The 14,561-nt window shown below is 40.9% G+C and overlaps 3 protein-coding genes across 3 annotated transcripts in view; 1 reads left to right on the forward strand and 2 right to left on the reverse strand.

The window, feature by feature from the left end:
- Nucleotides 1-2,802: 2,802 nt before the first annotated feature.
- Nucleotides 2,803-5,310, reverse strand: LOC131892052 (large ribosomal subunit protein eL34-like). The gene is made up of 3 exons (XM_059241781.1): nucleotides 5,153-5,310; nucleotides 3,044-3,275; nucleotides 2,803-2,979 (listed from the first exon to the last, which is right to left on the reverse strand). Exons 2-3 carry the CDS (start codon nucleotides 3,273-3,275, stop codon nucleotides 2,867-2,869), a joined length of 345 nt encoding a protein of 114 aa, XP_059097764.1. The 5' UTR covers nucleotides 5,153-5,310; the 3' UTR covers nucleotides 2,803-2,866.
- A 1,567-nt stretch (nucleotides 5,311-6,877) lies between these two features.
- LOC131891462 (vesicle transport through interaction with t-SNAREs homolog 1A-like) lies at nucleotides 6,878-9,175 on the forward strand. Its single transcript, XM_059241050.1, has 3 exons — nucleotides 6,878-7,102; nucleotides 8,190-8,626; nucleotides 8,692-9,175. The coding sequence occupies exons 1-3, from the start codon at nucleotides 6,997-6,999 to the stop codon at nucleotides 8,842-8,844; spliced, it is 696 nt and encodes a 231-aa protein (XP_059097033.1). The 5' UTR covers nucleotides 6,878-6,996; the 3' UTR covers nucleotides 8,845-9,175.
- A 1,155-nt stretch (nucleotides 9,176-10,330) lies between these two features.
- LOC131891342 (serine/threonine-protein phosphatase 2A catalytic subunit beta isoform) overlaps nucleotides 10,331-14,561 on the reverse strand; it is a 4,711-nt gene continuing 480 nt past the window's right edge. Inside the window, exons 2-7 of the mRNA XM_059240865.1 lie at nucleotides 14,267-14,476; nucleotides 12,487-12,615; nucleotides 12,270-12,404; nucleotides 11,750-11,934; nucleotides 11,539-11,634; nucleotides 10,331-11,145 (exon numbers count right to left, since the gene is read on the reverse strand). Of these exons, the coding sequence (XP_059096848.1) occupies nucleotides 11,073-11,145; nucleotides 11,539-11,634; nucleotides 11,750-11,934; nucleotides 12,270-12,404; nucleotides 12,487-12,615; nucleotides 14,267-14,476 (828 nt within the window). The 3' untranslated portion in view covers nucleotides 10,331-11,072. The remainder of the gene's footprint in view (nucleotides 11,146-11,538; nucleotides 11,635-11,749; nucleotides 11,935-12,269; nucleotides 12,405-12,486; nucleotides 12,616-14,266; nucleotides 14,477-14,561) is intronic.

Consider the following 14,561-nt stretch of genomic DNA (forward strand, 5'->3'; position numbering starts at 1 on the left):
ACGCCTCAGGTGGGAAAAAGCCCTCTCATAAAGCCATGATTATGAATTCGCCCATAGTAAAGTGGCTTGAAAACGTGATTGGCAATTCCACGTGGTGTCGTGAACGCAAATTTTGCAATGAGACAGTTCTAAACTGTACCCAGTCGCATTTCAAAATGTGCGTTCACGAAACTATCTGATACTCGCAGTAGGTGCAACTGGGTACAAATCGCATCTCAAAAATATGCGCTCACGAAACCATGCGGTGGTACCCCATTGATTTTAAACAGACTACGTCAGATGCTAAACCTTGGAAGGTGATTGAGATTGAAACAAATGCAAGACAAGGCCATTGAAGGACTTGTGGAGCCCGGTCCAAAGCTCAATCAATGGTTTCTCATTGTATGGTAGATGGATCAGCCATCCATCATATGTAATAGAATGCCACATTGAAAACGTTTGTCGGTGGCAAGGAGACCTATGACCTTTTAGATTACATGCACCAATGGATCATATATGATTTCAAGCAATTCCATGGAAAACAACATCTCAAGCGACCTTGACTGTAGATTGCTAGTAGTCAGGTTGCTTCAGTATTCACCTGAACAGGTCAAAGCCTATTCATTAGCCTGCTTTAAGTTAGATTTGGACAATTCATTATCCAAACTTCTGATCAACCCTACATTTAAGGGCTAGCCAGATCTGCCAACTCTAATTCGTTGGTGGATAAGATAGACATGTATGAATATAAAGTTGAGCAAAATGAATACTTTTTCGTCTTGAACTGCTGGGGATCACATTCCCGTATTGGTAAGAATGTCCGCATGAACGCCTGGAATATGGACGGGGACGCTTGGGTTGAGAATTTACACATTCTCAAATGAGTCAAAACAATGCGATTTTCTTCAAACGTACATCAATTTTCAACTTTCAAGCCTTCCTCATGTTCACCACATAAATCTTCATTGACTGAATGGGCTAGCTATCTTATGGCAATTGATAACCAGAAGCATAGACCACTGAAAATTATGGACGTACCTCGACCAAGACTAGTCATGACAAAAAGCCAATTCAGTCGCAAGTACATGGAGGCTGGCTGTAGAAACTATCGTCCGATTTGTTAGGCAAGATATCAGGGCTGCCAGGCATCATACGTTGAAAAGTGCGTTTTCTTGAGCTTCTTCAAGAAAGCTATGGACAGGGCGAACCTGAGTCATGACAAGACTAATGGTGCAGCCCTGATGACTAGTCTTGGTTAGATTTGAACAACCTAACTTGGTTAGATTCATTCATTCCCTTTTCATGTACTGTGCCTTGAGAAGGAATAACTTTTGACGCAATCCTTTGATTCAGCTGGACTTTAAGATTCCTCGTTGCAACGACCTAGTGCTCGTCTCCTATGAATGAAAAGCAATGCCTTCACTCGCTTTCAAACTGACAATTCCAGTCCTGTCCATATTCCAGTGGTCCGAGCTAATGGTGCATTTAGACGACACTTGTTTTGACACATATTGTGGTCACATACGGCTTTCACATGACATATTCTCGAACACATGGCCACATATTTGATTTGGAACCTGCTCCAATTTTCTGCGATATGTGAAACAATTCTGAGGCAAGGTCAGCGCAATCGCCCAACGCAAGATTAAGCGTGACCTTAGGGATGCAATTGCAATTGGTATTTTTTCACGATCCTCAATCCTGTTTGGGGTGAAATAATTCAATGACTAAAATTCAAGTTTAAATGTGTTCAAAGTAACGACATTGGCGAGATATGTTGGAAATTTGAAGAAACAAAATGCATTTTGACATAACTTTGAGTGGCCAAGAGTGGTCTCTCTTGGAGTTTAACAATTGACGGACACAGAGCTCCCATTGAAACCAGCATGACCAGCGATGAAATAAATCAGATGCTTTGGTTTTACCAAACAAGTTTATTTTTAGTATGAGAAAACTGAAACAATTTACCCTTTTGAATTTTCTGAAGTAAGTCACTCAGCATTGTAATGACGGCAGGAAACGTTGTCATAGACTGACAAATGAAACCAATGGAACTTTTCATATTTTTTCAAACTTTTCATTTTGGTCAACTAATACTCCTACCTTTGTAACCTGATCGCACGCCATCATTGAAAACCAGTAATCTCGTCAAGGCCCAGTATATTTGACACAGATAGTCTTCTGTGTTGTACTGGTGTGTGTAAATTCTCTGAATCTCGATTTGTGTCACATTGCCAACTTCTCGTCGATTATGTGATCACAATATGTGTCAAAACAAGTGTCGTCTAAATGCACCATAACTGAAGAGGAAAGCTCTACAAATGTCGCTTGAAGACGTTTGAGCTACTGATTAGGACCAAATAAATGATTACGGGAGGTTGCAACCAGGGCAGCCAACTTGCATTGTCAAGGGCCGAAAACTTGACCGGTGGAATGTGAGAAACCCGTTAGTTGGGCTCAAAAAGTAACCTTGGTTTTTCCTCCGTCAAACCACGGTTGTTCCTTTGCTTAAACTCGACATTTTACGTTCCCATGGAATCAGCTGGTGCTTTCATGTTCCAAGTTTTCTGGCAACCTTGAATCTGAGATTTGATTTGATCCCATCACCAGCTAGTTTGGGCTTTGCTTTACTTCCTAAACCTAAGCGTGCTCACGGATATCTTCACCTTAAAGCGCTTAAATAAGAGCTAACGCAACGCTGACACGTCATCTAGTAGAGTTTCAACAAGCTTTCCTCTCCAGTCCTGGCGGACAAAAATGGCCAACAACATCATATAACCCCAGCCAGAACACAACCCTAGCTTGAGAAGATGAATGCAGAGCTTCATTTTTCGTGATGGTTTTTAATCAATATTCGCGTGTGGCATTAGAGGACAAGATGTTCGGTTTATTCCTTGCCGGCCTTGCCCTGCGCCTTCAACACCTTCATCACGATCTTCTGCTCTTCGATGAGGAAAGCGCGGATGATCTTCTCCCGGACGGCCTTGTGGCTAAGCACACCTAGAACCACAAAGGTTGATCTCAATCGAGCGTTCATTAGCAAAAAGCCCAAAGTCCCCTTTACCTCCGTAAGCGCGGAACACCTTCTTGTGTCGGAGCGAGAGTCGCGAGCGCTCGCTGGGTCGCGTGGGCTTGATGCCCTTCAGCTTGATGCCGGTCATGGGACATTTGGGCACGCTGGGACGCTTCTTGAGGTACTGGAACACCAAGCGACCGCCAGGGGTGCGTGTGATCTTGCGCCGATTAGAGCGCGTGTTGTAGCTCAAACGCCGACGGTAGGTGATACGCTGAACCATCTAGAAGTATAAAATCGCGGAAAACCGATTAGCCAAATGAGCTAGATTCTAACGTCCAAAATGGGTCTCGGGACTGGGGTTAATCAGGAACTTCGAGGTAAGGTGTAACTCAATCTAATCGCCTTCCACAGTGAGTAACTGGATTAAAGAGCGATTGATGACCAGGTAAAATAACCCAACTGACTAACGAACCATTGACGACGGTGATTTTTTCTTCTTTTTTTAATAATGAAAGGTTACCGTGTTGTACTTTAAAATCCAATTGGAATTCCAACTATCCATTAAGAAAATCATGACCCACTCTAATATGGATGGGGATGCCAGGATCGATAGTTAATATTTGGCAAGCGCGTGAAAAAATTATTTGTTCCTTCAATTGGGACTGCCTGCAGGTGGCTACAATTAAGTACCTGAATTTCACTTACTTGCAGTTTTGGTCTACATAAAAGCCAAACCAGTGTCTCCAAAAGAGACCTAAACGTCCTGAAGTAACTCAGATATAGAAGTAAATCACTCAAGCCTTTCAGAGGTTCGCGGCCTTTGAAGGTCAAAAGGACCAATCAAGGCCTTTGTTTCTATAAAAATGGCGTCCTTCCCACCAAAATATAAAAAAATTCTTTACAACCGAGTACCCTACTGGCTTTTGAGGAGAATTAGTTTGGAGTTGTCATCAGATCCAAAGAGGGCAATCAGAACTGAAGAGTTTTTCTTTCACATTAGCCGGACTATAAAACCCCAAATGAGCCTGATGAAAGCTTCACTTGATTATAAGATCACTTGCTCATGGTCTTCTACCCAGAAGCCTCTCAAAGCAGCCAAAAGTGCACCCAAGAAATAGACAGTCAGGAACTGAGAATTGTCAACTTGAAGGTAAAACCAAGTTTTCGGGAAAGGCACAATTTCATACTGATTAATATATCTTCTTAGAATGGGCCAACTCTGCACTAAAACATGTTGTGAAGTCGTTAGGCAAGAAACGCGATTTAAACACATCCATCCACAGAGAAATCTCGTGTTCAGAACGTCCATTGTAGGATCAAGCCTAATATAACCCACCGATTGTTTGCTTGACAAATAGGAACCAATCTAATTTGTAGAATATCGGAAATTATGTAGAGGTGGTTTTCTGCAATCTGTGCGTTTCTCCACATATTATATCCTTTTCAAGACAATCGGACCAAACAGCAACGTATTACAGATTTCCTCGACTGATCTACTAATTTTCGGTTAAGGATCAATATCGCTTCTTACACTTCACCGAGAAATCAAGAGTCTAGTTACAGGAACACACCGTTTTAATAGGTTCCCATGTACGGATTTCATTGTCAATCAAATCAACTGATGCCTCCCCGTGATTACTTTAATGGCCATCAATTGGTTTGTGGGTAGTTGATGTAAGGTCACTAGCGCTTTTAGATTAGGCTGACAGAGGTTAGCTGCAGTAGTCAAAAAGTGGGACCGACATCTAATTGATGGACCACCTCTCACTTCGTCCAAATTCTTTGGGGACTAAATCCCCTTGTCAAGTAAGTGGCACCGGGTAGCTCCATGTCTCAAATTCCTCACTCGATCAATAAGTTTCCACTAAACAAATCCAGGCTACAACGTGACCCGATCCCGGCAAATGATTGTGGCTTCCCGTTTTCCTCCTTCTTTTTCTTGGTCCTGACTCAACCCTTCACTTCCAATCTAGATCGAAAACATAATTCGGCGATGACCCCGCTCTGTTCTCATATTCCCGTTGTGAGACAATCTTGACCCAGGTCAAATTGGACGGGGTAAGTCAGCCGGTGGCGGTTTGTGGGCTTTAAGACGATTTGGGTTCAAGATGAACCAGATTGGGGGCGATTTTCAGGTTTCACTTGACTTTTTCTTACCTTGACGGATCCAAGTTCCAGCTGAAAAGGAAGAGGAAAAAGGCAGCTACACGTGAGCGTGACCAGAGGCCGAGCGGACGAAAGTTCTGGACTTCGAGTTTTTGGGCGGGTAGATATGGAGGATTGTCCGTGTGAAAAAGGGATATAGATATTGAAGCGGCTAGGTTAGATCCAAATTGAATTATGCTTAAGTTTTGACGTACTGAGTAAGGCAATGAAAACAAAAGATAAAGTAGTTGCACTTCTTGAAAGGCATGGATTTCAAATCTATGCTAAAATAATTTCAAATAAGCCAAGAAAATTGCCGATATTTAGAAGAATTGGCTAGAAACCCAAAATAATAAAAGCTCAGGCCAAATTGTAGCTTATCACGATATGCGTCATAATTTCGTCCCAGATCTAGCAGTTGCCCTTGTCTTTGGTCACCCTTGAGTTCAAGTCAGATGGCGATGCGTCGGTCGTGAACTTCATGGTTTATTATGAAAATTAATCTACGGCAAAATGACAATGTGGACCATAAAAAGCCCGGCATTTCAAATGGAGAGACAGATATTACTCAATAAGATTGACCCGCTGTACCTTATCTTGAATAAGTTGACCTACCCCTAATGCGTTTGTTTTGAAGCGTAAATCGAACCATGAGCAATCAACCCAGACCTAATTGCTTGAACAGGATCGAGGAATTGTAACAACATGTGACATCAAAAGGTCAACCATATCGTAATGGGTCATATGATAAAAGAGATGGACCTTAAAATGGAGCTCAACGTCAGATCTTGAGTCATGAGAAATTTCTTTTTTCGACTAAACCAACCAGAGTGACCAGTTGGTCAATAATCTGGAAATTAATGCTTTTTCCCTGATTTGTTGTTTATGAGCATGCAGGTTTTGTTGAATAGTTGGGGAAACTTTCAGGGATTCTTCTCATTGAAAAATCTAAATTAACCAAGATCTTTAAAAAAGAAATTAAAATCTCACAAACCCCAGAAAAATGCGTGGCAATCCTTTTTCATCGCTCTTTTGCAATTTTTGTCTGCACTAGCTCTCTTGGAGAGAAACACACCATTTACTTCAAATTTAGCCTCTTGAATGCCCTGTGTCTAGATAGTTTTTCTTTTCCTTCATTACCAGTTTCAACTCTAAAAACACCAACCTCTCAAAGGCGATGGTACTTTGGACATGCTTGACACTCATAAATGTACTAAAGTGGTACTACTGAAAAGCTAGAACCTATTGACATCAATATCCCCACAAAATTACTGGAAGACACATGCTTTGTTTTCCAAGGAATTCCTTTCAAATAAAGTTTTTTTATAATTGAAGGTTGTAGCTCCTAAAGTTTAAATTGAGCATAACAGGTGAAACCTCATAAACATACAGTACAGAGAAATGAGATATGTGGTTTTATGACATGATAAAAGAGGAAATCAATTAGGGTTCCAAAACAGTTTCGCCAAGAAGATTGAAGAGAGTAAAATTAAGCATAAATTAAGTACAAAATCAAGTATTTCACAATAGCCTGGATTTCCAAAGTCAATGATCTGATAATGTCAGTGGTGAAATATTTGAAAAATGGGCAATGATTCTTTGGAGCAAGCAACAATAGATCCAAGTGAGTATTATTCCAGCCAAGCTCTCCTCTTGGATTAAAGCCTCCTTGCCCAAGAATAGTGTTTTCGTCAGCTGACCATCTGGTCACCCTGTAAGCAATTCAGCAACTATCCATCCAGCTGTCAAAACTTTTGACTCAAGACTCAAGATAACCCATATGTATGGATCATGCAGCCTTTGAGGTCATCATGTTGGATTCTATGACCGATCAAGCCTAGTCCACAATTAGCCATATGGATTCTTTCCTGTCTTTAGAGTCGGTGTACGGGGCCGGTACGGCGGAAATCACGGCCAAATTGGCCTCCATGCTTAGGGAACATGAACAGGTTGGCCACCCCGGTGAGTGACAACACTCACTAAATCTCCATTGATCAAAATAGTTTGTCAGATGGAAGGGTGGTATGTTGACAATGGGGCGAAACCAAATCAAACTCGAACGCAAACAAACAAAAGCTCTATCAAACTTCAAATCTGCTTGACAGATTATTTTCAATCTTTTGTTATCCACCAACTCTTGGGTGGTTTTATTATCATATGTATGTCACAATTGGTTGTTTTACATTGTGAACTTCACTTGAGCTTATATTCAATATTTTCAAATCGGAAAGCCCCTTTTGTTATAGTTAAAATGAGTTTAAAAAAAAGACCACATGCAAGAGTCGGAATGGATAAAAATGCGCAAAAAACTCATTTCCATTGGTTCATTTTGTAGAGCCCTGTCACCAAATAGTTATCAATAGATAGATGCATTCCCTAATAAGAATGAATAAGAACATGAATAAGTCCGCGAAAGGCAGACAAAAACAATGTTGCGGAACAAATTCATCGATCTTCTAAAATTGTCATAAAAGCCTGTATTACATCTACTGTATATCATTTGACATTATTGATCTTTTGCACAATATGAGTGTAATGTAGTATTTATGGATCCACTTGAAAGTATTTAAAACTCTCAGACTCAAAGACTTTTGTCAAGAGGGACAGTCTTATTTTTTTTACTTTTGTGAATTTCCTGCATATTCCTCACGGCGATTAAATCGTACTTTTAGAATTTCTCCCCTTAATGGCGTTTTTTAGCAATAGCATAACTGGTTGTAATTTTGCACCCACATTGACGCTTTCATATTGGAGCCCTATTCATGATTTGATTTTGGGTCGTTTTGTGCCCGGCAATGATGTAATAGAGCTTCTTTGAAGCCTCATATTTACCCTCTAGTTAGTCACAAAACGAGGTCGAAATTTGAGCCGCAAGGTAAAAAGTAGTACAGTAAAAAGAAATGGTTTATAAGGGCCATGTTCCTCAAGTAGGTAAAAATAGACTGGATAAATGTAGGACATTACAGCTAGCTAGTTTTTTTCGTAGGATTGTCATGTTTTCATGAGTCATGTTACATATTATTATTATCCCCTTTGACATGAATTGCAGATGACGATCCCGATGAAGGCCGATGGTCGAAACTAGTCAAAGAAATTGAATCCCATTTCGAGGAAAATGAGGACATCTTGGAGCAAATGGAGCTCGAGATCCGGAGTTGGAGCCAGGAGCTTCAAAGCGAGAAACAAAAGGCTGACCATCGTCTCCAAAGCTACAAGGTGGAACTCCAACGTTTGAAAAAGGAGTTCCTCAAGGGCGTTCGCCATCACCAAAGAACTCAAGAGCGAGGCCAATTGGGCTTAAGCGATGGCTCGCACGATCCCGAGAACCAAAAACAGGGCTTGTTGGACAATACTGAGACCTTGGAGCGATCCTCTCGAAAACTCCGCCAGGGTCACGGTTTGTTAGCGGAAACCGAATCGATTGGGGCCTCCATATTGAACGACCTCACAGATCAACGAGAAACCATCCAAAGATCGCGTAGCAAGGTAATTGATTACTGTTTGTTGTAAAGCTTCTTCTTCGATGACGTCTAATAGATCTTCCATTTCAGCTCCGGGACACTCAAGATGATTTGCATTCGAGCTCTCGGATCCTGACCAAGATGCTGATGAGGATCATTCAAAACAAGGCCGTCCTGTTCGGGCTTGCGTTTCTCATATTCCTGTTATTTGTCATATCGATTTTCTATTTCCTAGGAAGTTAGACCTCTGATCTCTATCTATCTCTAAGGAATGTCCCGGGAAAAATGCATTTTAGAGCAAATACACTGCATTCAGCAATATTCTATGCCGGTTTTGTCACTATTGGGAGTTTTCACTCGTGACATCATCAAATTTGGCCGCAGCGACATCTTGTGTGCAATTCATGGATTCAGAGAGTGCAAGCCCTTTATCCAATTTTGGGAAGCGTTTTTCCCCCCAATCTAACCGTCATAAACAGCAATGAAGATAAAATATTCAATCAGATATTTTCATTTGTCGTAAATGATATATTTTTGGCTTGGGAATAAAAAAATGGGGCAAATTGAAGTGAAATGAGCAAGTTCATCAATTTCATGGAGCTCAGGAGTTTTCTCGAGGGTCCTAAGATCACCAGTAATCTCTGCTTTCAGGTCTGGTTTTGCTTGAGAGCATGAAGATATAAATATAGAAAAAGATCACAAACATGTACTATAAAAAACAAGCAAGAAGGTATAATTATATAGGAGAGCATAAAATATGAATGTAAAAGAATGCGTCAATGGAGGAGTTGAGGAGTTGTCGACAATTACAATTTTTGAATTAAAAATTACAACCAGTCAGACCTTTATATAGTTAACTCTAACTGTTAAAGGTATCCTTGAATTAACGTACACAAGTAAACACAAAAACATTTCTTTAAAATTGAAATTTAAAATTACACTTTAAAACAGTTTTTTTTTCTTAAATAGTGTTCCGATACAATAACCTGAAATTTGTAAAACATTTGTCAAATGGTCATTGGTCGAAATTCAAGTGCAAAGAGGTCGAAAGGATAAGGCAAATTTGATGGCTTGTCCTAGTAATGAACCATTATTCAATTTTACATAAAGTATGGTCTTAAATACTAAATACTTGCTCGAGCAATACCTACATGAAGTAATCAATCACCAACGAAAACTCGTCCTTTTGGCACCTGATGTGCTCCCACTTACGGTTAGAATTCGGTATTGCTACCGGGGAGACCTAACATAAAAAAAAAACAGTTTTAAGTCATTTTAGCCAATATATTCTCACGAGGACTAGATCCCTTGAAGCAGGATAACGAGATGACGTCATTAAAACTTCTAGGGCTTAATATCTCTTTGTTAAGGGATTGAATTCGAGTTCCAGGTCATTTATTATTAAAGGAAAATGTTCAGGTTATGATATGTACCTTTATGAAACATATTTTAAAGCTTGAAAAGGTAGCTTTTAAATTCACTCTTGCCATTCAAAACTTTCTTATTTTCATAAATGTTTTTTTTTTCAAAACCTGGAATTTTTTTTCTTTTCTATTCTGATGACAGGTCCATTTCCTTTTTTTTTTTTTCAATATCTTTAATAGTTTTGAAAATAGGCCAGTGACCTCCCCCAAGAATGGCGATGAGTCTTCAAGACAGCTGTCGCATAAATGACTCAAAAACGTTACCCTTGAAGAACTCATCTAGGAAAAATAAGAACAAGCAGCAATTGGGCTTAAGTTATCAATATGTATTTTAAATTGATTTTTCTGTCTATAATTTTGATGAATGCAATCAATCGGAACGGCGTCTGCAGTGGGTGGTGGTGGTGGTGGTGGCTTTATACTTCTTGTCGTTGTTGTTGTTGAAGAGGAGGCGGAGGAGCGAGATAGATGATTGACCCGGCTCCTTTCTGGTCTCTACTTGACTGGCTAAACACTAAACGAGTCTCCTCTCTGTCCTTCTCTTCAGAAGCGGAGAGGTCAAGGAAGTAGGAGGCGATGGGTTGTGGGAATATTAGTCAGGAATAATTAGGAGGATGGCAATAAAAACTGAACTTAAAAGAGGGTGGGTTTTTTTTTTTAGGTTTGTTGCAAAGGAGGGCTGTAGGGAAGAGGGAAGGGAGGTGGTTTTCTTTTCTTGTTATTGATGATGGCACATCATAATATTCTTATTTCAACACGTGGTTGGGACAACACATGTGGATCTTTCATTTAGACACAACCGTGACACAATGACCGTGAAATACACACAAAACACACGCACATCCCGAGGGTCAATGATGCTTTTTTTTATATTTCTAGTCAAAGAAATGGATGAGGGGGTTACGACGATCCCCCTTCTGTGGAAATTGTGGGTGGTTGAAGAGGCGGGTTCTTCTGCTGAAGTTGGCTACTCGAGAATGGAGGGAGCGGCGGGCGGGAGACAAAAGAATTTCTGTTTCACTCTCGTCTTCCTTCAGTTGGTCAAGTTTACAAGAAATAATCCGGGGTACGCCGAGTCACGTGGGGCTCTCCACGACGAGGAGCCGGATCGAACTGCAAGCTGTAAATAACACAAAGACGATGGATGAATACATTTTAAGAATTCCATGTTCCTGAACCTGTTTTTAAATTCTACATCACTCCCTTCGTCGATTTTTTTTTTTTGGTGCAAAAGTTGCAAAAACAATGCCTAATGCCTTAATCAATATGTACACAAGATAGCCTATGCAGTGCTTCACGGTGTAAACAGTATAAATACAAAGCACTGAAAAGGATTCGTACTATATGTATAAAAATGATTATGTTGCAAGTTTGAAACGGAGGAATAAACAACATGAGCCAAAGAACACGGCAGCGTTCTTGTTTCTTTCGAAATATCAATCAAAGGCATTCAACCAAACCAATTGTCGATGTCCTACTAGCCACTATTCAGGTTAGGTGTACATGTACTTACAAGGAGTATTTAAGCGCGTCATCCAGTTCCATGATAGCGGCTTGGTTTCCACATCGATAGCAATAATTGGGAGCGGAGAATATCGTCACCACGTTTCTAGAATTGTATCAGAAAAATCTCTTACAGAAACTAGGAAGAAGTGCTCTCCAATCGAATACGTCGAGGCAGCCTTGAGGAAATGGAAGGTAGGTACGTAAGTCTTCTTTCTTACCGGTCATGACACCAATTGTATCCTTCCATGACAAGCTGATGGGCTCTGGACACCAAGGTGAGTCCATTCGAATGGTTGAACGTTTCCGATATGTCCTGACCAAATGTGTAGCCTGCACCACGCGGCGAGATTCCCCAACCTCCACGGTCATCGGGGTCTGACCACAACAGGTCGCACATGGGTCCCTGGAAGACGAGCATTTCAATGTAGCTTGAACATTCATTCAGGTTCTCAAAGAGCAGCAAGTGCTCCTCCCCCCTAGAGGGCATTGAGTGCCTCCTGTACAATTTGCGATTGAAATGCCCTGCAGCGCCCTCTTTTGGCTACTGGGGGAAAGACATAAAATTTGGCCTGGTCTTTGAGCTGGTTTGGAACATTTGCAATCAGTTTCAGTATCATCAACGACATCAACATCTCCAGGAGTCTCATCATCTATAGAGATATCTTCGAAGGGTCTACTCCCCATAATAAAATACCCTCGAGCAGCAACCCTCGACTTATTGTTGTCATTTTCTTTTACCTCGTGGGGAACTTCCTGGAGGCGATCCAGGGCTCGAATATGGTCCAGAGTGTCGATGCTCGGACTCAAACCGCCGTGGAGACAGAAGATTTGACTGTCCACCAATGCGGTCAGGGGCAAGTAGTCGAATAAGTCCTGAGGAGGATTAAGATGTATGTCCGTTGAGAGGTCGGGATCAAGATGATTAGGAGGAAAGCAAGCTACGACGGAGCCTTACCGTGAAATACTTCCAGACGTTGGCGTTGCCATACTTGCGGAGACATTCGTCGTAGAATCCGTAGACTTGGGTGATTTGTCGGGACTCGTGGTTTCCGCGAAGGATAGTAATGCGCTCGCGAAATCGAACCTGCAAGGATCAATGGAAATTTTTATTTCAAGCATTCTGAGCAAAATTGCTTTTCGATCAAGGATTTAAGCGTACACGACTTTCAACTCTCAATTGAGCTGGCCTTATTTGGTTATGAGTTTACAAAATCTGGGATGAACCCAAATCTTGTAGCTGAAAGAATGCTCATTTATTTTAAAACCTTTTTTTTTCTTTCATGTGATTATATTGGTGAATAGAAAGTCTCAGGATGTTTCACTCTTCAAATTTGAGCTGATAATATAAACCAAAGTATAAAGACGTTTAAAAGAGCTGAGGATCCAACACAAGGTAATCCACATGGTCGTCACAATACTAGGAGATTGCTTCAACATTGGATGGAGTAATGTTCAAAATTCACCAGAAGGAAGCCTCTGACTAGGAGTTGAATGGAATATTAATGAAGATAGACGAGTATTTAGAATGGTATTGTTGATCGCACATCATGGTCGAAAGCTTCTACAAAGACTTTTTGGCCGTAAAATTGTCGCCAATAATGTTCATGGGTTAACTTTTATTGGTAGATAGAATCATCATCAAATTTGGCTTTGAAATCTAGTTCTCAATAATCCTTGAATGGCGAGAATCATTGGCCAGGGTTCAAAAGGTGAGATTTTTAAGGCCAAAAGTGAACCAAATCCATCTGCTGCGTGTAAAATATGTTGACGAAGCGACAATTTCTCCATTGGCTTGTTTTTCAGAATTGTTGATCTCTTAGGGAATAGCGATTTCAGAAATGATCACAAAAATGTGAAATTGGGTAATTGCTTAATGTTATAAATAAAATAGATAAACTTGCAATGGTAATGAAAACTTCAACTTCAATTGGTCGATGAAATCTCGAGTGTGCTCAAAACTACTGTATAAATTATGGTCAAGATGGTCAAAAAAAAAATTTTACAAACTAGACATATCAGTGCGTGACTATAAACCAAAAACGATTATTTAACCCAGGATTAATCGAGCTCCTTTCACGTTAAACCTATATTGAAAGGCATAAATTTGAAAAGCCCTCGTAAGCCATATATATATAGGATTCCCACGCAACATACACAAAGTCTGGTTTTTGCACTTCAGAGGGCGCTCGGTGAGTTAACCCCTACCAAATACCGCGCCGATTCCTCTTTATAGGGCTTGTCAAGTAAACGTCTTCATGGACAGCTGACGTTATTCCATGGAGTAAAATTAAAGACAACAAGCCCAGCCAAACTACATTGTGCGTTCATCGAATTTTGACGTTTATTCTACTTCTAAGCAAATAGCATTGTGGAATTGAGCCAATTTGATTGTGCGTTCACTGTTTAACACCAAACATGCTCATTTAGTAGGGTTTTGTAACACAACTAGCTCAAAATCACTCGATTATTGAAAATTCAATGGACGAATAGTGCGAGTTGACTGTGATGTTTGTCTTCGTTCTCTCTCCCCAAAATCAGGGTGCCGGACCACATTTTGCCTTGAATTTCCTTTCCTTGACAGCCCCTTTTGAATCATAATGCGTTTTAAGCGGATTTTGTCCAGTATACAATGTCCGGAAAAGAAGTTGCTTTCATGACAAGTAACGTCCCCATTTTGTGGGGGCTGTTCGGACGTTACAAAGAAAGGTCGGTGGTCGCTCGCTGTATGTACCTACCTTCAATGAGACCAGGAGCGTGACGGTCTCGACGGAGTAGTATCCTCGATCCACGTAATCTCCCATGAAGAGATAGTTGGTGTCGGGGCTTTTGCCGCCAATGCGAAAGAGTTCCATGAGGTCGTGGAATTGACCGTGGACGTCGCCACAGACCGTGACGGGACACTTGACCTCCTGCACATTGGACTCCTTGGTCAAAATCTCCTTGGCCTAAAGACAAGAAGGATCATCCCATGATTCAATCCTCAAATGGGACAGTCTCGTTCAGGCGGATTCCCGTGGAAACACCGTCAGA

The sequence above is a fragment of the Tigriopus californicus genome, chromosome 12 (genome assembly GCF_007210705.1).
Source record: "Tigriopus californicus strain San Diego chromosome 12, Tcal_SD_v2.1, whole genome shotgun sequence".
Taxonomy (NCBI): domain Eukaryota; kingdom Metazoa; phylum Arthropoda; class Copepoda; order Harpacticoida; family Harpacticidae; genus Tigriopus; species Tigriopus californicus.